The sequence below is a fragment of the Siphateles boraxobius genome, unplaced genomic scaffold (genome assembly GCF_051911475.1).
Source record: "Siphateles boraxobius isolate OS27281-9 unplaced genomic scaffold, OSU_SipBor_1 130, whole genome shotgun sequence".
NCBI lineage: Eukaryota > Metazoa > Chordata > Actinopteri > Cypriniformes > Leuciscidae > Siphateles > Siphateles boraxobius.
Window position 1 is genome coordinate 19,057,783 of NW_027508734.1, and position 21,024 is coordinate 19,078,806.

General features: G+C 37.2%; 1 protein-coding gene across 2 annotated transcripts in view; it reads right to left on the reverse strand.

Annotated features, from left to right (window-relative positions):
* Positions 1–21,024, reverse strand: part of pde3b (phosphodiesterase 3B) — a 54,903-nt gene that overhangs the window by 902 nt on the left and 32,977 nt on the right. Inside the window, exons 2-16 of one of the 2 annotated variants that reach the window (XM_077228396.1) lie at positions 13,853–13,903; positions 12,128–12,376; positions 10,527–10,663; positions 9,933–10,039; positions 9,479–9,502; positions 8,974–9,193; positions 8,787–8,878; positions 8,527–8,690; positions 7,811–7,945; positions 7,357–7,468; positions 7,075–7,188; positions 5,565–5,764; positions 4,852–5,055; positions 3,143–3,304; positions 2,819–3,056 (exon numbers count right to left, since the gene is read on the reverse strand). In XM_077228396.1, the coding sequence (XP_077084511.1) occupies positions 2,819–3,056; positions 3,143–3,304; positions 4,852–5,055; positions 5,565–5,764; positions 7,075–7,188; positions 7,357–7,468; positions 7,811–7,945; positions 8,527–8,690; positions 8,787–8,878; positions 8,974–9,193; positions 9,479–9,502; positions 9,933–10,039; positions 10,527–10,663; positions 12,128–12,376; positions 13,853–13,903 (2,209 nt within the window). The remainder of the gene's footprint in view (positions 1–2,818; positions 3,057–3,142; positions 3,305–4,851; positions 5,056–5,564; positions 5,765–7,074; positions 7,189–7,356; positions 7,469–7,810; positions 7,946–8,526; positions 8,691–8,786; positions 8,879–8,973; positions 9,194–9,478; positions 9,503–9,932; positions 10,040–10,526; positions 10,664–12,127; positions 12,377–13,852; positions 13,904–21,024) is intronic. The other variant, XM_077228397.1, reaches the window with a different exon arrangement.

Sequence of the window (21,024 nt, forward strand, 5' to 3'; positions counted from 1 at the left end):
TAAAAGTTGTGAAATGAATAAGCCTCAGGCTGAAGCAAACGCATGTTCTCCCCTGTCCAGTAGAGGACGCAGCTCAAAAAAAGCTTTCGGCTGTGCTGCCATTCTGGATTGCAGAAGAATATGACACAGAATAAAGTTCAATGCTCTTACTTCAGCAAAATAAATAAATTAAATGCAAATGTGATATTGGTAATGTGATATTGGTGATATCTTATCGGTATGGTGGAATTGGATCAACAAATGTCAGCAGCAGAGACTAATAAATTAAGTTAAATACAGTATGTTAAGTATTTTGTGTATTATGTAAAATATTTCATTACTGCAGGTTTGCATAATAATCTGAGTTTGTATTTCACTATTCTTATTCATTTTAAGGAATACTCAATCTGTTTTTGTGCAAGTGAGATGAGTAAATACGTGCTCACGTTTAGTCTAGAACTACAATAACCGTCATATTTACACAGCGTACACAACGCCTCTGCACTTACTCCTGAATCCTGATTTCTCTCAAAATGGGGATAGAAGAGCTGGTCAATGAATGTGAAAAAGTAACTTTGGCACAAACTTGATTCTACATGCTGTAAATGCATCTGGAACTGTAAACAACCCAGATTAAATTTGAGAAATTGCTGCGTGCAAAACATAAGTGCTTCCGAATTTTGAATTGTACCAAAGGGCCTTTCAAATAAAATGCATTAAGGTTTGGCTCAACCCACTTGCCAGGGTTCCTTTGAGAGAGATAGAAGAGAGCTTAGCAGACAAACCAGACATTCTGTTCTCTGGGTTGAACAGCAAAAAATGTATGCAAGCCTTTTGTCCAAAAGGCCAACACAATAGTTAACATTAAACCAAAGTAAAAAATGCATTCATAACTCTTATATTTGGCACACCCATACGTATAATAATAATATTCATTCGGGAAGTGCACCATTTTTCTCCAGAGGCTGGACGCAGTAGGACATTTATATGCTGAAATATATTTCTGGTCCTGAATGCATGTTAACATGTATCTGCACCACAGGTCGGCTATGAAGGCCTATGGAGGTGCCTTGGGGAAAACTGCTCACCACACATCCGATCATTGCTTGGTTTGAAATGTCCCCTTCCAGACACTTGATTTCATGGTTGTACGGGAAAGTGTAAGAAAAACGCTTAGCCATGTTGCATACATGGGAAAGAGACCTTGAACTAGAGGAGGTAATCATGGATTGGGGAAGTGTATGGGGCAATATTTTCACCTCATCTAGGAATCCTATTCACCAACTTATTCATTGCAACTTCTGTCACAAAAAATATTGGACGCCACTTAAATGGCATCGCTTTAAAGATTTTGGACTGAGCCTTATCAAAAACTATTGACTTTTCTATACTGCTGAACCCCCGGTGAAAGACAGGTCTATTTTTGCCAATATAATGTTGGAAATATCCACGGCTCGGGTGAATTTTGCACAAATCTCTACATTAAAGATCTGGACTATAACTGCTGAGAAGATTTCCAAGTATATTGCACATAATAATTACCAGGACTCAAAGTAAATACCCTACCACCTTATCTGTTTCTGTGATATTATCTACCTAGTATGTATCCCACTGTAAAGAGACCACGTGGCTAGGCAGAATGGGAGAGGGAGGCTGAGTTGGGATATTGAATTAGTCACATGCATTCATGTTCACATTCTGGCTTGTTTATTGTTAATAATAAAGTAACTCAGATATTATGTTGTAAATCTATAAGTAATGCATTACTTTACTAGTTACTTGAAAAGTAATCTGATTACTTAACTTGTGTTACTGGTAATGCATTACCCCCAACCAGGGCTGGACTGGGACTAAAAATCGGCCCGGGCATTTTGGCCCAGACTGACCCACTACATATAATCATAAACACAACCGATCTTTTCACGCCCCTGAATATGTATACTAACTCCTATTAAAACCACTAATGCCATGTAGCCTAATGAGTGAGTAGGAATGAGTAAGAGTTAATAGATGAAATAAATACAAATCGAACTACTCCACAATGATGAATCCTAAAACAAGCTATAAGCTGCATTGGCATAGCAATACCAGTGTTTGACCCAGTATTTTTGGTAAATCTGTGGTGGGTGGACCTCTGTCCCTTTAGGGGGGGGGGTTCTGGGGAGCCCGAACATGGTTTACAAACGCGTCTCATTACAATTCTAGTAAAATGTGTAATCGTCAACTATGCAGATGTGTAAATAATGCGTAACTGGGTAATGGGTTCCTACACTCATCGCCTCAGTGCTCTGAAAGTTGCCTAGTTCTCCTTACCACAGTTCTCTACACTCACTCATTCTCTCCTGATCCTCCTCAATATCCTCATCAGACACTTGAAGGGCCCGTTTCTTTTTTTCACGCAATTTCTCTGCACATTCCTTGCGTTTCTTCTCAATCTCTGACTATTTTGACAGATACACACTGACACTGCACGCTCACTCAGAGCCCAAAGGGGGAGGAGTTTAAAGATGTGATTGGACCAGCCCAGTGCCAATCAAGAAAAGAACCAAGGGGCCGCTAATCTACGTGTTTCATGGGCCGGTCTGTTAAAAAAACTTTTTTTGTCCAATGTATTACACCGGCACAAAGATCCCAGCGGCGCCAATTAAGCAGAACTAAATGAATGGGCTGCCGATGTACGAGTATTATGGGCCGTTTAGACAAAAACTTTTTTTTTTTTAAGAATGATCTGTATCGGCCCAAAAAGCACGTCGGCCCACTGGGAAAGTGCCCGGTATGCCTGATGGCCAGTCCAGCCCTGCCCCCAACACTGCTTATGAGCACAGGTGGATAGCCGTACTTGGTTCAAGATCCTCGTCCAGCTCTTCATCTTCCGTTTCAATGTCTTCTGTGTCCTCTTCATCGTCTGAGCCTTCCTCATCAATCCAGTATCCTGGCAGCAGGCCTGCAGCATCATAGGAGTTACAAAGAGGCCCAACGATGTGCGTGATAAAAGACTCCTGCAGCTTTGCTAACTGTGGTGCCGAGCGGTCCATGAAAGGACTGATGGGTAATCCTAGATTGGCTTCCTCGTCACCCTATAAAGATAGAAATGCAAAAATGCACAAATGTTGAACTCATGTTGCCGCAGCTGAAGTTGTGTAATAAAGTGAAAAGGACATACCTGCTCATAAAACTCATTGACGATACCCTCTGTCCATTTGAGGTGAAGGCTGCGGTCTTTGGCTGGCCCATTGATATCTGCCAGCTTAATGCACACTTGGCACACTAACAACCTGTCATTTTCATTAGTCCAGTCGATGCCTGGACTATTCACATCATTAACCTGAAAAAAGAAAAATATCAATCAGAGGATTAACCACAAGAAAGCACCATTTTCTGCAGTAGGCATGTAATTAAGATTTTTCATGTTTTTGACCAAGGCTGCATTTATCTTATCATAAAAACTGTAAAAAAAAATAAATAATAATTTTGTTAAATATTATTACAATTTAAATTTATTATTTAAAATATTTTATTTTACTTTATTCCTGTGATGACAGAGCTGAATTGTCAGCATCCATTGATACGGTTTTCAGTGTCAGATGATCCTTCTGAAATCTCTTTTATGTTGATTTAGTGCTAAAGAAACATTTCTTCTATTAATCAATTTTGACAAGTTTTTGCCTAATATTTTTGTGTAAACCTTGTTACACTTCCGTTCAAAAGATTGAATAAAAAAAGAAGAAAAATAATACTTAATACTTTTATGCTTTAAATTGATCAAAGTCACTAAAGACATTTAAAATGTTACAAACTGTTTCTATTAAAAAATGCTGTTCTTTTGAACTTTCTATTAAAAAATGCTGTTCTTTTGAACTTTCTATTCAAAAATGCTGTTCTTTTGAACTTTCTATTCAAAGTATCCAGAAAGAAAGCATCATGGTTTCCACAAAATATGAAGAAGCGAAACCTGTTTTCCACACTGATAACAATAACAACTGCTATTAATTAAAGGTGGGGTATGTGATTCTCTTTTTTGTCATTTTTTTCAAAATAACTTGAAATCCTATTCCTAACCCACTTACAGCCACTGAGTTAGAAGCACTGAAATGGAAATTAAGCAATTTATTCATCTGTGGAACGGGCAGGATGCATTAACTCCAGCCAATCATTTCCAAGACCACATAGAATCATTGGCCAGTAAGTTCGTCAATCAAACGGTCCACCCACTGGAAATATTAAAAATGCTGGAAAAGGGGGCAGAGACCAGCGGAGGGGTGGGGGGGGGCTTAGGGGGGGTGGGTGCACCTGAGATGCATCTCTTTGTATGGAACCTGCCTACGTCACCAACAACCGGTACGTCACGAACCACCGCAACCACCAATAGGAAAATTCAACTGCAGTAGCCACTGGGCAGTACTCAGACGTTTTTAAACCATATATTGTAGAATTAAAACACTTTAAAGCCAAATGTCAAAAAATTTACTGGAATCAATGACCAGCATTTATGAAGCTCCATTCTTACAGATCATTAACTAAAAAAGTTGTTGTAGTGTTTAGTTACCCTTTAATACCAAAAGTGGAATAACAGAAATTGTTTCAGTCTGTTACTCTGTCCATCTGTTTTTTGAACACAAGGATGTTTTCTGTTCTAATACATGTGCCGTTTTACATTAAGATACTTACCGTAGTTTGCAAGTGAAACAAGTATGCTCGTTTCATTCGACTAGCTGAGGCCTTTCCAATGACAGATGATTATCTGATCTGTATGATGATTTTACCGAAACGTAAATTATATTTATTGGTATTGACCCACAACAAGCTGTTGTGCTCGTTACTGATTATTGATATTGGTTATTGATACCCTATCAGTGCACCCCTACTACCTACCTTAGAATTAAACTCTGCTAGGAAGTCAAAGTGCTTCTTCAGGTCTGTAGCGAGGATGGCCTCGATCACTAGGAATCGAAAGCGCTTAAACTCAACATGGTCCAAGCTGCACAGGAAGTTGAACTCAGGTTGGGAAAGAAACAGGCTCCAGGCAGAGGCTGCATGGTGGTTCTCCAAAACCGAACGGTCATTATACAACACCGCCTGTGTGAGAGAATGTGTGTGTGTGTGTGTGTGTGTGTGAGAGAATGTGTGTGTGTGTGTGTGTGTGTGTGTGTGTGTGTGTGTGTGTGTGTGTGTGTGTGTGTGTGTGTGTGTGTGTGTGTGTGTGTGAGAGAATGTGTGTGTGTGTGTGTGTGTGTTAGAATGTGTGTGTGTGTGTGTGTGTGTGTGTGTGTGTGTGTGTGTGTGTGTGTGTGTGTGTGTGTGTGTGTGTGTGTGTGTGTGTGTGTGTGTGTGTGTGTGTGTGTGTGGAGATGGAAACAGGGAAAGAAAGAGAAGAAGAGGGTAAGAGTGTGCATGAGTCGAGAAGTTGCATGCTCTGATTACAAAATCATATGCTTCTGATAAAAGATGGGCTGGCTTCACTTCTTGACACAACAGTGTGAAAACTCGATAACCAAAACTGTGTTCATAAGCTATTCAGAACGAATTTAACTATACAAAATCCATAGTTCTTCTAAACTGCAAAAAAAAAAAAATCTTTTACTAACCTGAGGAGCGTTAGTGGCTACGAGAAAGGCATTTGTGCGACCAGGGTGATCATAGTCATGCATAGCAGCTGCTACATATAGTGCCATGAGTTCCAGCGCAGGGACATTCCAGGCCAGACAGCCGTAACTGTCATCCGAAAAGGAGGAGCTTTTGGACGTGGCATATGCCACCCTACCTGAGGAAATTCCACTGTCCGAATCTAATAAAAACAAAAAATGACCATGTAAAACCAGTGATGAAACACTATTACACATCCATTCCAGGTGACAGTCCATTCCTAAATCAAAACATTATCTTAAACCACCTAGTTGACACAAGCAGCTTGCTTTGTTTTAAAAATGCGAATTAGCCGATAAGTCACATTTTGAATGGTGAAAATTATCACGTGATTAGCCAATAATAATACTGAAAACTAAACTCAATTTATTTAATGCTGTAAGTGAATTTAGACATCACAATATTATAATAAACGTATTTCAAAATGAATTTCCTGTGCTGTACAAGATCACATTTAACATTGTTTTTAAAGATTATCTTTAAGTGAGTTTTAGATGACAGCAAAAGTAATCTATGGAAAAACCAGGGGAAATGGGCATGTGCAATATTGGCCAAATATATCCAATATAGACCGATACCTGAAAAAAAACCTATATAACTAAATGACTATATGAATTTAATACTATATATATAAACTATATGAAATATGTTCAGCAAATGAAAAAATAAAAAAACTTGCCAAAAAAGAAACAGGTCCGTTTATTATTTGTTTATATTCAAGCATGTTTTCAGTGTTGCTAATTCAAAATTGGAGTGCATAGGCCTTAAACATCACTAATGAAATAAGAGAATCAAACACGCCAAGAGGTTGCAATTAAGCTGACTGTTTTTACAGAAAATCAAATACTCTGAAATCATACTCCACCATCTCTTTCCCAAAGATTTTGGAATATTTTGTAACTCTGTACTTGAGCCAGCTAGTGAAGTCACTGGTCTCGGTGTGATTCAACACCTCTGCTTGCCAGAGATGGCTGCTGCGTGGAACAGCAGCAGAGTGAGTCAGAGTGAACTCCATTTGAGAAATTACAAGGGCCATCAGCAGACTTAAAATAAGCCCCGGACATGCTGAGCCAGCAGCCACCTCAGATCTCAATCGCAACAGATGATTTCTAATCGGACAGCATTTGCGCCGCTAGCTAGAATAACAAAGACCGAGCAACGGCCTCTAATTTATTTCTGATGGATCAGGAGCTATGCTAAATATAATTATAGACATAAGTGAGGAAACCAATGCTCTAACCTGAATCTGTCCATCATGTACTCTATATTAGGTTTTATCCAGTACCTTATCCAAGGGCACAATGATGGTTGACCATGAATCGGTCATTGTGGGATTTGAACCTACATCCTTTCAGATACCAGTCCACTATACCACCGCGCCTCAGTAATGCTCACATACCTCAAAGTTTCTTTATGGCAAAACTGTAATAGAGTATGAGAGCACAGTTGTACCTGTATCACTTCCTGTGACATGCTCATTATGGATCTGCTGAAATCCTGGGATTGGCTGGGTGGTAAGATACCACACTGCATGAAGGACGTCGGTGGCATGGACCCGGTTGTGATCTGAGTGGAGAGCAGATAAAATAACACATTAATGCTTCGCTGGAATAATTTCCAACCGTTCTCAGTTTCACATGACACAAATCTGCACAGTGGTCTAATTTAGGAAATACTGGAACAATTCTAACCCAGTTTTCAAGTTTAACTTTAACAAGATTTTATTTTTCTCACAGGGGATATCACGATAGCCGTTCTCCAGAACGCAAAAGTACGTCATGAATTCCCGCACAGGGATTTTGAAGATTTCGAACAGACCCGTGTCCTGGAACAAAGTGTACGCCACCTGAGAGAATGTAACAAACAGAACTTCATTAAGACAAGACATGCAGTGAGCCATTGAGTCCCTGCAGATTCATGTTTATTGGCACGCTGTACTGAGAGAGACCACTAGCATTAAATGAAATGCCATTCACATCAGATCAGACAATAAAAGTGTGTAATTGGTTGGATTTAATGAAACGGGAATGGTTTTAATTATCTTAAAAAGACCCATGTTTTCCACCAAAGTGATGAAAAAAACTCTCAATTTGACTAATGCTGATTTCCAGAACTCAGGCATTTCATTAGCTTCATCATGTCAATAGGATTTTTTAATGCTTAATATTTCGAATTACAAAGCACTAACATAGCTGAGAATCCTGCCAGTCTTCCCTCCCGTAATGTCCATCAGCTCAAAGATCTGGAAGTTCCAGGTGTTGATCTTTTCCATGAGTGCTTCATGCTCCACCAGCATAGAGTCCAACCTGAACTCCTCATTTCCCTGCCAGAGATCAATCAATCACAGTCAGCAGACAGAAGGTAGAAGGTTTTGCAGTAATCTCAGCTTAGTTTTACAGAAAATGTAATGCCCGGCAACTTTTCCAGAGATAACAACGAAAATATTTGACTAAGTCGGCTAAATTTATGTTGTCCTCACACACTCTTACTGTAGACCCCTTTGAGCAGAACAATAAACCGAGGGTTTGAGGAGAGATCCACTCAAGAGCCACAGCTATAAATCCAGCAACCACATAACAACGCAAAAAGTATGGGAATGCAAATAAGCGCTCTTCTTCTAAACTCAACTCGGCTTGTTCAACAGCTGGCCACTTTAACAACTGCCAGATTGGCCAATAAAAGGAGCGGGAGGGCGGTGGAATCGAGATGAGGCATTTGAGGTAACGAGAAAGAAAAGCTCTTCTCTTGTGGGGCTTTCTAAGGCGAAACGGCACTTAATAAATTCAAATTACTTGTCCACAAGCAACACTACATCTTGATTTCAGTTCCTGAGGCAATGTTTTAGACATTAATATAATGAAACCATGTGGGGATAAAGTGCAGTTCACCGTGTGTGCGCTTTACCTCAGAATCCAATGAGGTCTGCTCTGTACTGGAGGTCTGTTCCTCTTCCTCGGTCTGACTATTTAGCTTTTCCTCCGCTGTGTCTGGAGTCCTTTCCTCCTGAGACTCAGCCTCCACGCTCTCCTCTCGGATCAGGTTTTCCCCACCATACTCTGCTCCTTCAGCTAAGAGCAAAAGCATCGTTTTGAGCGTTAAACCAAAGGATGGACTCAGGAATGACTATATTCCTATACATTCCTGAAATAGCTTAATAACTTTACCTGAGCGTGTTCTTTGCATCTCATTGGCTGTTGGTTGATGGCCCTCACCCATTTCCACATTGGCCACACCTTTCAGCATCTGTCGGCCACAACTAAAAAAATTCAAAAATTATTTATCTTATAAGGTGCAGCTTCATTGGTCTACTCGTCAGAGAGAATAGGGAAAGGGTTCTAGAAGTTACAGTACCTGGTGCACAAGGGGGCCGAGACATGACCTCGATACGGTTGCTGGAAATCAGGTGAGCTCAGCGTGTAGCCCAGTGGTTTGTGCAGGTTGACACTAGGCTTGGTGAGGAAATCAGCAGTGTCTGGGAACTCCACCGGAGAGCGAGTGACCAGAGACAAGCCGGAAGCAGCAGAGAGACTGTGACTTGGGGAACTGACGGGGCTCAGGCTGGGAGAAGCACCTGTATATATATATATATATATATATATATGAGAAAAAAAATCTACTTAGTTATCAAAAAAGTAATATATACAAAATAATCAGATGGACTGCTATGATGACATATAACATATTTGTCCATTTCAGAATCAAAATCATTTTGATATTTTTGTGGGCTTTAAGTCAAGGTGTTGTAATTGTACAAAGGTCTGTAAAGGTCTCATTAACATACTGAAATTCTTGAAAAAGAAAATCTATTATCATTGCTTGTCTGTCCAAGTAAATAAATGATGTGTGATCAACATACTGTACAGGTAGCCATTGTGTTGTCCTGCAACAAAACAAGTAGAAAGGACCCTCATGCATGGGTGTTTGGGTCATTATGTGTCATTATACATTTATAAACCTTAAAAAAAATAGGATTGATTTTTTTTTTACTTTTTACTGTTACACTATAAAACTCTTTAGATTGACTTATCTGTAGAATACATAAATGTACACTATAGATTATAATATAAACTTAAAAAAAGAAAGAAAAAGAAAGAAAACAAAATTTGATTTCTAAGACCTTGGCTCAGGTGTTGCATATGAATATATTTTTTTTCAACATCTACCAAGACATCCTTGTTTGTCATTTGCCAACATAAGGACATAGCTGTTGCAGTAAAGCCATCTAAATCAGCCTGACTATTCTCATATATTTATTTGAAAAAATATATATATATGAAGGGAAGGTTATTTCACTCTTGATTGGTGCTGACCTGGTCTTCTGGGTACAGTGTGGCCGTAGGAGAGGGTGACGGAGGACGATCTCTGTTTAGGTATAGTCAGCAAGTTGCTGTTGGGCCCATTAGAAACACAACTCTGGCTGTAAGAAAAAAAAAAGTATATAAGTCAAAGCACCTATGTGCTTAAGTATGTGAGAAAATCTGTGCAATTAATTTTAACATTGTGAAATGTGTTAGAACAAAGCTGAGATTACTACACTTTCATTGAGAGCTGAAAGCACAATTAAGTGATTTAATAAATCAAAATATTTAATAGTTATGCAAGGGACGAGTGATCTCAATTTACTTTAGATGAAGTTTCTTTTTGGGATTCTAAAACCACCTGCTAACAAAATTCTTTTTAACACTGCCACCTTATGGACAAGCAGTAAAATTACAGAAAGCAAATTGTCCTAATAAAATCTTAAAGCTATTGCCTTATAAAAACCTTTCATGATATTATAATCACATTTAGTGTCGACTACCAATCCACAGATACAAATCCACTTGTGTTCCTGTCCTCGTCCGCCCTAGAGGAGTACAGAGAGTGCACTAAGGTCTGTTAAGAGTGTAGTTGTGAGGCCTGACCTGCTGAGCTCAGAGAGAGTTCTCTTTCCATTGGTTCGTTCCCAGCGTGAGGAGGCAGACTCCATTGGGGGCAGAGAAGAGGAGGCTGAACTGCGCCTCAGCTGAGGGGTAGGGAGACTGTTCCTGCTGCTCAGACCCTGAAAGTGCACAGTCGTTTAGTAAGTACTCAATAAGCAGACGTGACTTACAGTACACCTGTTACAGAGAAAATCCCTTTGGAGCTACCTAGGGAACAACTGTGCTCAAGGGCACAACAGTAATGGCTCATGTATTACTACTTGCAGGGATCGAACCAGCAACCATCCTTAAGTCCCCTGGTACTGTGCACTTAGCCCCAAGTTGATGAGCCAATATTTCAAAACACTCTTCTAAATTATTATAGTGAAACATTACTACAATACAAAATAACAGTTTTCTTTTTTAATTTATTTTGAAATGTAATTAATTCCTGTGATGGTACTGTACTCCAGTCTTCAATGTCAAATTATCCTTCAGAAAAATAAATAAATAACTCAAAATAATTTTGTAGAACCAGTGATTTTTTTTCTTCAGGATTCTTTGAAGAAAAGACCGCTAAAAGAGCAGCATTTATTTGAAATTGAAATAATTTGAAACATAATTTTTTTTTCGGTGATCTTTCTGAATAAAAGTATCAATTTTGGTAACACTTTATTTTACAGTGTTGTTACATGTTACATGTACTTACCACAGTAATAACAGTAAATTATGCATAATTACATGAAACTAACTCTCAACCAAATCCTAATCCTACCCTAACCCTTTAGTAAGTACATGTAGTTGCTTATTATTACTCAGTACTTAAATATATAAATTACACTGTAACAATGACACCTTAAAATAAAGTGTAACCTTACTTTCTTTTCTTTTTTTTTTTAAATCATACTGACCCAAAACTGATTGGTAGAGTATATTTTTACCATATGGGTTTTCAGCTGACATTAAAAAAATGTATTTAATGGTATCAGTCCATACTGGATATATAATGGCAGAATTTCAAAATGTAATTGTGCATACTAATTTCCCATATTTTCTCAGACAAAAGGATGAACATCCATTTGTCATATAGTACATTATAATGTGATGCCTAAAAGCATTTAAAACAACTGATTTTACTTTTTAGTATTTCAAATTTAAATTATTTTGACAAAATAGTAAAAAAAAAATATATATATATATATATATATATATATATATATATATATATATATATATATATATATATATATATATATATTTGTATAGTCTTTTTGTCAGTTATCGACCATAACATGTATATAATTATTAGCTTACAAGTATTGGCCATAATACCAGTGCATAGAAAAATACATTCAATTATAAAATCATTATAATTAGGGGCCAAGTACCAAAGATGCACAGGCATGTTCTTATTTATTAATTATAATCATTTTATACATTTATATCTAAATCATATGTAACTATTGGCCCTTGAGTAGTTTCAATATAGAAGCTACATTCTGATAATGTCTACTTTTCCAAAAGTGTAGCTTGACCTGAACTACTTCAAATTATGAGTAACTTGTAGTTTCAGAGTCTCTTCCCCAACACTACGGCTCACCTACCTTCAGTGGCTTTCTCTCTAATCTCTCTGAGGGGTCTTCCATCTCAGCACAGGGGTAGAAGCCGGGGAAGGGTGTGAATGGGTTGACCCGTGGTCGGCAGGACCCAGAGAACGTTCCCATGAGGCTACTGACGCTGCGCAGTGAGGAGAGGACGTGGGGTGAGAGAGAATGGTCCATCAGCAGGTCTGAGACCAGGTTCCTGGCCTCGTTTATCACAGATAGATCCACGCCATTCCCACTCACTGCACCCTAAGCACACACAGAGGACATATTAAAACATCCATAGAATGCAAAAATTAAGCAGCAATTTACCTCACACTTATTTGTTTATGAGACTTATACTGCCTCCTTGTGGTAATTTAGGGGTACAGCTCTAGTTAGTAAGTTAGTTGTTAAGTTTAGGTATTGGGTAGGATTAAGAGGAGAATAAAGATCATGCAGAAGAAGGCATTAATGTGTGCTTTATAAGTACTAATACACAGTCAATATCCTACAAATATGTATGCAAATAAGCAACTAGTTAATAGTGAGATTTGGACCCTAAACTAAAGTGTTAACGTTTTTTTTTTTTTTTCATACATTGCATTAAGGCTGCACATTTGATCAATTCATGCATTCCCTGGGAATCAAACCCATGACTCTGGCCTTGCTAGCACCATGCTTTACTGTTTACACAACAGGAAGGCCATCCCACTGCTCCAGACTTGTGCGAGTAGTAACTGTAGCAAAGAATGACTCATTCCTGGAGCCATCCATTTGATAAATCTAGCCAAGTAGCAGAGACAGTTTTTGATGATATCCACTCAGCGGAAAAAAGGAACCCTTCATAATGATATTACAGGAAGAACTCTGGGTGTATCTATAAACTCAGCTAGTTTTAATCCATCTTCGGCCCTGTGCGTACATGCTGAGCTCATTTTATTGATTGTATTTAATTCAAACCTACATCATTTTTTTTGAAGGGGATGGTTCTGATGAAAGCAATAAAGTAGAGTGGAGGCACTGCTGCGACCTGCGCGTGTGTGCGTGCTCACACATGTGTGGTAAAAGTGCACAGCGAGCACTTCCTCCAGGCTTTGACGTCATTTGGCAAGCTTTATGTGAGCCAGGATGAGGGTTATCCACTCGCAGGTCAGCCGCAGTAATGAGCGGCGGGCAGATGGAGGGGCTGCAGGCCTCAGCATGATAACAGGCTACAAACGGTCCTCAGATGGACGATATAAGGCTCTTTCAGACAGAAAGAGAGTGAGAGGAGATGCTGGTCTGTATGTGACAGACTACACAGATTACACTCTTATTCCTGACTTTACATCAGTGCTATTAGTTTTAATTCATATTTTGAATTAGATTTTCTATTTTTATTTGACTGTTTTCATTGTAATTCCAAATAGTTTTAGTTATTTTGTTGTGCGTTTGTAAGTTTTAGGTTTTGTAAGTATGTCTATATAGTTTTTATTTTAGTCTTTTTTTTAGTTCATCAAGCTAATCTGGATGAAAATCAACTAGCTGAAAAAAAATTATATTTTATTTCAAGTAATTCTTTTATGGTTTTAGTTTCAATTATAATAATTATCCTGCTGTACAAAAAAAAAGCATAAAATAAAACTTGCACGCAAATAATAAAAAATATATATCATTATGTAATATACAAATAAAAAATATGTGTGCTCGTGTGTGTGTTGAAATACACCAATTAGTTAAAAGCTAAAAATGAGCAGTACTGACCTGATATTGCGGCTTGTACCATTGTTTCAGGTCCCAGTCCCACAGGATCATCTAAAAGGACAAAAAACAAAGGCTCTTTAAAAGCACACTTCTTTCACGCCTACCCCCCTGCACAAAACCTATGGAAAGTTAAGACAAAGAAGCAGTTAAATGAGTTATTTTTATGTTGCTGAACTTCCTATAAGCATTTAAAAAATAAACACTCTTCTAAGTATTGGTTTGTACAAACGTTTGATGTGGGAGTGAAAATTGTCAACACCTGAGCAACGTTTTTTTTGTGAGCAGAAAGCTGCTAAACTAAAACCTTTCTGGCGCTTGCAAATAAAAAAAGAAAAGAAAACCACTCTAACCACAATGAGACGTCAACAATAGCGCTCACAGATCCTATCTAGCCAAACTACGTCATTTGACTGCATTTGTTATCTGTCTCAGGCACAGGGAGGAAAGTCACCCAACAGAAGCCAAGTCCCACAACACTATCACTGAGATAGGTCACAGACTCAGCCTGTTTTCTGCTATCATAAAGAAGCAAAGCCACTTTTACAGTTACACTGTAAAAAAAAAAAAAAAGGTGTCTAAATACCATATTGGTCTGTTGACTAAAACTCATTCTTTGAAAATTGAACTAATCCATTACACCAAACATAGAGGCCCAAACTTCAAAGCAAACTTGCACAACAAGTCACAATCTTTAAGCAACAATACAATGCACAACAGAACACACACTAAATAGACATTTGATAAAATGTGATTTCATATGCATTGCATTCAGCTAAATATAACTTTTTTCATTTAGCAAATTTAGGGGAAAAATTAGACATTTCAGACTAGGTGACAAAAAATAAAAGGTTAATTTATTTTTCCAAAATCAATATTTTGTTTAAAATTTCTATGAATGTATGCAATAATGTACTATCACTAATACGTTTTTGGCCACTTTTTGAAAATCACCTTATAGCTTTTTTTGCTGTTCACTTCTATATATTCCCACAGAGTGACACATTAATTTTTAAAAGGACATATTCCATGCAGTTGTATGGCCTCATATTAGGCTAATTGAAAGACTTCATGTATAACACTTTTACAAGTATTAGAAAAATGTTGTTTAAGATTAAGAGATTTATAACCCATTTATTTTTACATTTTCTGCACCGAGGAGTCTGGTTTCCTTCCGTTTACAACAATAAAGACAGATTAAGTCCTTTCTTTTGGGGATATGGAAAACTTTTCAGGGTACGTTGGCAAAAAAAAATATTTTAACAACCAAGCAAGCACAAATGAACAAGAGTTCAGCCTCATTATCAAAACAGTGGCATGTCACACAGTCTTAAAATAATCAGTCAAGCAGAGTTCGAGAGAGTTCTCGGCCAACAACGGCTCATGTGTGAGCGGTCGCCATGTTAAACTCGGAAAGTCACTGTAACTGAATGGCAGAGCAGTGTTTGACCACATGGGGGAGTACTGGTGACATGTGAGAGAAGAGGCTCAGAGTCTCAGATCAAGCAGAAGTGCCTGCACCTGCGCCGACCGTGTCATGTGTCACTTCCAGCAGCTCTGATCTTTAAAACCAGCACACAAAGCTGTCCACAAGACATGACCACAGACTCTTACTTATCCGACACGCACGAGGCTCAGGGAGCAACAGATGGAATTGATGGAAACACTCACATGTGAGACTGCAAACTGAGTCAATAAATTAAAATTAAAATACAACAACAACATATGAATCCACATTAAGACACGGATGAAGATTAATTTGAGTTTAAATGACTCGATTCCATCCCTGGATCGGGATATGCTTATGATGTCAACTCAGATGTTTCACTGATCAGACAGAGATGATCACTGTTAGCTGTCAGCATCTGCTTAACACCATCAGACATTTAGTATGGCAAATAAGCACTACCATGGCAACCTGACAGAGGCCAGCAAACAATAGCACAAACGTCATGGCAACCATGATGGCGGGAGATAGATGGAGGAGAGATGTTTCAGAAAAAGCCAAGGAGTCTAACACTCCCTCCCATGCAGAGTTTTGAGGGTCAAAAATGGCCATGGTCAGATACGTTTCCTTCAAATATACCATGTGTCATAGAGCTTTTTATCAACCCACAGTGTCACAGAGTTACTTGCATCAAATCTCTCTACTTTTGTTCTTTACGGTCTGTTGAGCTAGTAAACTTCACAGACGTAACAGAGATTACCAGAACAATAAAGGTGGGGTTGGTTTCATAACCGTTTCCTTGAATTTGTTACAAAATGTGGATCCCGGTGAACCTGGTATTAACTATTGAGATCTGTTTTCATGAAGTGAACAGCACTAAATACAGATCTAAATGGGTCTCAAAACATTTTGTGAGGCAAACACTCAGTCAAACCACATTCGTACATTTTTTGATTACACTACAAATACATTCATTTTCAACTAATTCGTCCTGATATATTACTGTTCAAAAGTATGAGGTCATTCAAATATCTTGAAAAAGGAATGAATTACTTTTATTCTGCAAGGATGCATTAAATTGATCAAAAGTGATAGTAAAGACTTTTACAGTTACAAAAAAAAATCTATTTCAAATAAATGCTTTTTATAACCTACTTGTCTACTTTCTTTTAAAAAGACATCAGTATTATGTTTAACCATTTTCGATATTCATTATAAATAATAATAATAAATGTTTCTTGAGCACCAAATCAGCATATCAGAATGATTTCTGAAGGATCATGTGACACTGAAGACTGAAGTAATGATGCTAAAATTCAGCTTTGCCATCACAGGAATAAATTAAATTAAAAAAGAAAACAGTTGCTTTAAATTGTAATAATATAAAAAAAAAAAATCAAAGGTATTTGTGATCAAATAAATGCAGCCAAGTGCTAAATGCAGCATTGTGAACATGAGAGACTTCTTCAAAAACATTCCTAGATCTTACAGAACTTAAACCTTTGAATAATGTTATGTCCCAGACAACAGTGAAATACTGCCTACATACCTGTCAATCAAAGACAGCAAAAAAAGTTTTTTTTTTTCACCAGGTGCACGCAGCTTTAAAAGAAAAGAACATTTTGAAAAGTGCACGCATGCGCGCACACACACACACACACACACACACACACACACACACACACACACACACACACACACACACACACACACACACACACACACACACACACACACACACACAGCTTCTACAAAAGACTAAAGACGGATGTTGACGTGACGCATCATATTAAGCACAGCTAAGGTTTACTGAATACGGATAGGCCTATTCCTGTATTCCACTTAAAACATGCTTGTTTTTAGATTAAAATTAGATTAAAATGCATGTACATTTGAGAGGAACACCATGCAGATTTTCCTTCTACACTCTGACGTAGTCAGTGATGCATGTAGTCATGAAATCCCCTTGAAATCTGATCACAAGTTATTACTGGAGGCACACTTGAAATGCAACTACTAGGTGTAAACACCTGTAAAAACCTGTAAAAAGTAAAATAATATTGTCTTACCTTCACTACATGTTAGTGTACAATCTCAACCACTATTTAAAAAAAAAAAGTTTTACAAAATATTTTGAAAGGTAAAAAGTATTTTTTTACAAATACAATTTATGAATATTGTTGAGTCATATTAGGGTTACACCATTTGACAACTTGACCTAGCCTTAATAAAAAATCTAAAGTCAAATTATATTAAATGTTTTTCAATGAAGTCTCTTATGCTCACAAAGTTTTCATTTATTAGATAAAATACAGTAAAACTAGTAATATTGTGAAATAATATTACAATATAAATTAAAATTTTATTGTAATATATTTTACAATGCAATTTATTCATGTGATGGCAAAGCTGAATTTTCCACATTATTACGCCAGTCTTCAGTGTCACATGATCCTTTAGAAATCATTCTAATACTGTATGCTGATTTGGTGCTCAAGAAACATTTATAATAATTATCATAGTTAAAAACAACACTGTTGTTATAAGGAACCCATGATTAAAAACAGAAAAGGATTTTTTAAAGAATTGAAAATATAAGCACATTTAAAATAGAATTGTTTTGTAAAAAATTTAAATAGTCTTTGCTGTCACGTTTGATCAATTTAATGCAGCCTTGCATAATACAACTAATTAATTTCTTTAAAACAAAATTCGGTCCCACTTTATATTAAGTGGCTTTAAGTACCGTGTACTTACATTGAAACTAATAATTTTATACAATGGACTTATTGTGTACATACATGTTTTTACATTGTACTTATATTTTAAAAATACCTGCATGTAATTACAGCTGTAATTACTGTATGTAATTACTTTTGTAATTACACTGTTGACCCTTCCCTTACATCTTAACCCACCCTTAAACCGACCCATACCACCACACCAGCCCCTAACCTTACCCGTATCACACCTCAATAGCAGGAAAAGTGCTTTACAATACAACATGAACACAATAAGTGCATTGTACATATTTTTCAATGTAAGTACATAATACTTAAAGCCACTTAATATAAAGTGGGACAAAAAAATCTTACTGCCCCCAAACTTTTGAACGGTACTGTCATTTTTTTTTTTAATGAAAGTTTTGTTCTTCTTTAGAATCTTACGATGGTTACACCCATTATAGTTTAACAAGCAAAATTGCATTTTTAATTCAGAAGCTTAAAACATGTTCATCATATCAGATGTCTATTTAAGTCAATGTCAGCAAGAATTGCATTTAACACATTCATAACTGAACTGATTTAGACAAAAAAAAAACATTTTTTTTACAGATAACCCACAGGTGCATTGTGGGAAATATGTGTCATAATAGTATTTGCATTACAACACTCTGAAATAGTTCACTCAAATAGTCTGCAGACATTCACCTACATAAGGTCAAAGTGATCATACTTTTTACGTAAACCCAAAGCTAACAATTGATGTGGGATCTGTGCTGACAGCGAGACTAAATAAAAAAGAGCCGTCAACAAAAATGAAGAAAAAAGAAAAAGGATTTGCACTGCATTGTCATTATGAGAGCATCAAAGTGATGAAGTGTGAGACAGAGTATAAGAGCATTGTATGTCTGTGTTTGAGAGAATCTCAGTTGAGTGGCTAAATAACTGCACACACCATACGAAAGCAAGAGGCCAAACAGGTCCAAACAAAAACAGCATCATAAAAGCAACAAAAAGAGCTTCATCAACACACAACCAGACCAGCCAGTGAAGCAGAACAACAAACCAACCACTGAAGAACACGTATCACCTTACATGCAGAGACACGGGGTAAGAGAGAGACAGAGCGGGAAAACACCAGTCTGTACGTCATGATTTTATGAAAATGAGAAACCTGTTTTAATTGATTAAAATACAGCAAACAGTTGGGTGAAGTTTTTTCATAGGCAAATACTATATGATCTGAGATCAAGGACAATGAAGCTATGGCCTGATATACAACACATGAAATGAGAAGCATGTAGTTACTGTAAGTTATTGATATCACATTTAGCTGGTTTTTCGGTAAACGATTACAATAAGCTTCTATACGTTAATATTCTGTAATGCAATAGATCAATTATAGACTATATTTCTACAGTATGTATTCATCTTAAAAGGTCAAGTTTACACACAAATACATTGTTAATATTTTAAGTTGTATCAAGGTGTATTAGTTGATGTATTATGACCAAACATGAATTAACAACAAACAATAGTATATAATAATAATAATAATGTTAATACTTTGATTCAGCAAGGATGCATTAAATTGATCAAAAGTGACAGTAAAGTCAGTAAAGACAGTACAAATATTTCAAATAAATGTTGTTCTTTTGAACATTCTATTAATCAAAAAATCCTCAAAATAAATGTAGCGTCATTTTTACAAAACCATTAAGCAGCAAAACTGTTTTCAACATTGATAATAATAAGAAATGTTTCTTGAGCACCAAATCAGAATATTAGAATGATTTCTGAAGGATCATGTGACACTGAAGACTGGAGTAATGATGCTGAAAATTAAGCTTTGCCATCGCAGGAATAAATTACATCTAGAAATATATTAAAATAGAAATAGTTATTTTAAATTGTAATATATTTTTTATTAATTAAATACAGCTTATCAAAAAACAACAAAAATAGATCACTTTTTTTGTGATCTTAAAATAAACAATTCAGTAAACAATTAAGGGTTTACAAAAAATGTTGTTTTGCAAACCCCACATTAGTATGTGAATAAAAGCTTTGAAAACTTATGCCAGCAAAAACACCATGTACAAAATGATGAGATCCTTATGTATTCAATGATGAGATAAATGTGGTGCTTTAGGAGAGCCCAATCATGGATGGTAGCAAGAGTGTGTGTAGCAGAGATGAATGTGTCCCAGTGGGTGTCAGGGAGCTGACGTCAGTGCAGGCTAACGCCCTCACGGCTCAGCTCATCAGCAGCAGCTGTGAGTGTGGGAAAGTCTTGGCTACTCTGCAGTCAACTCCAGCCAGTCTCACAAAGACAAGGTCAATGGCCCTTTCTCAAGTCTCATCTGACCCCTAGAGACGATCACATTTCACACTGAACATTAGGACTTTTCGGCTGCATTGATCTAAATTGCACATTCATGTTCTCCGGGAAAACGGTGCAATGTTTCTGCATGAAATCACATATTGCAGAATCGATTTTAATCATTTTTTAATTTAGGAAACACCACAAAAGCAAGAGCAAAAAAACAAAAACAAAATGTAGAAGAAAAAAAGTATTTAAAACTATGTTAAATACATGGCAACCTGAAAAAAATTGTGCCAAACAATTATCTGACAGATATTTATCCCAGTATATCCCAAAACAATGCTTTGGTCCTTGAACTTGGGTACAACCCATCCTTAATGGCTCACAGTCCTGGCCATTATAGAGTTATGCCGTCTTCTGGAAAACAGTCAGTGACTTCATGCAGAGCAGTGATTATGTCTGGCTCTCAGTCGCTGGTGTCAGGACTCTGATGGAAAGGAGAGAGGACTGGGGAAGAGGGTTATGTTGTCAGGAGGAGCTGGCAGGCCTGTGGAACATTCCCTTTCCGGAGGGGAATGAAGAGATACCGCGCCGTCCTGTGCTTTTCACATAGGAGCATCACTTCTCTCCAAACTACTGAGAGTAGTTACAGATACGGACCAAGCCGGTTACAACCTTC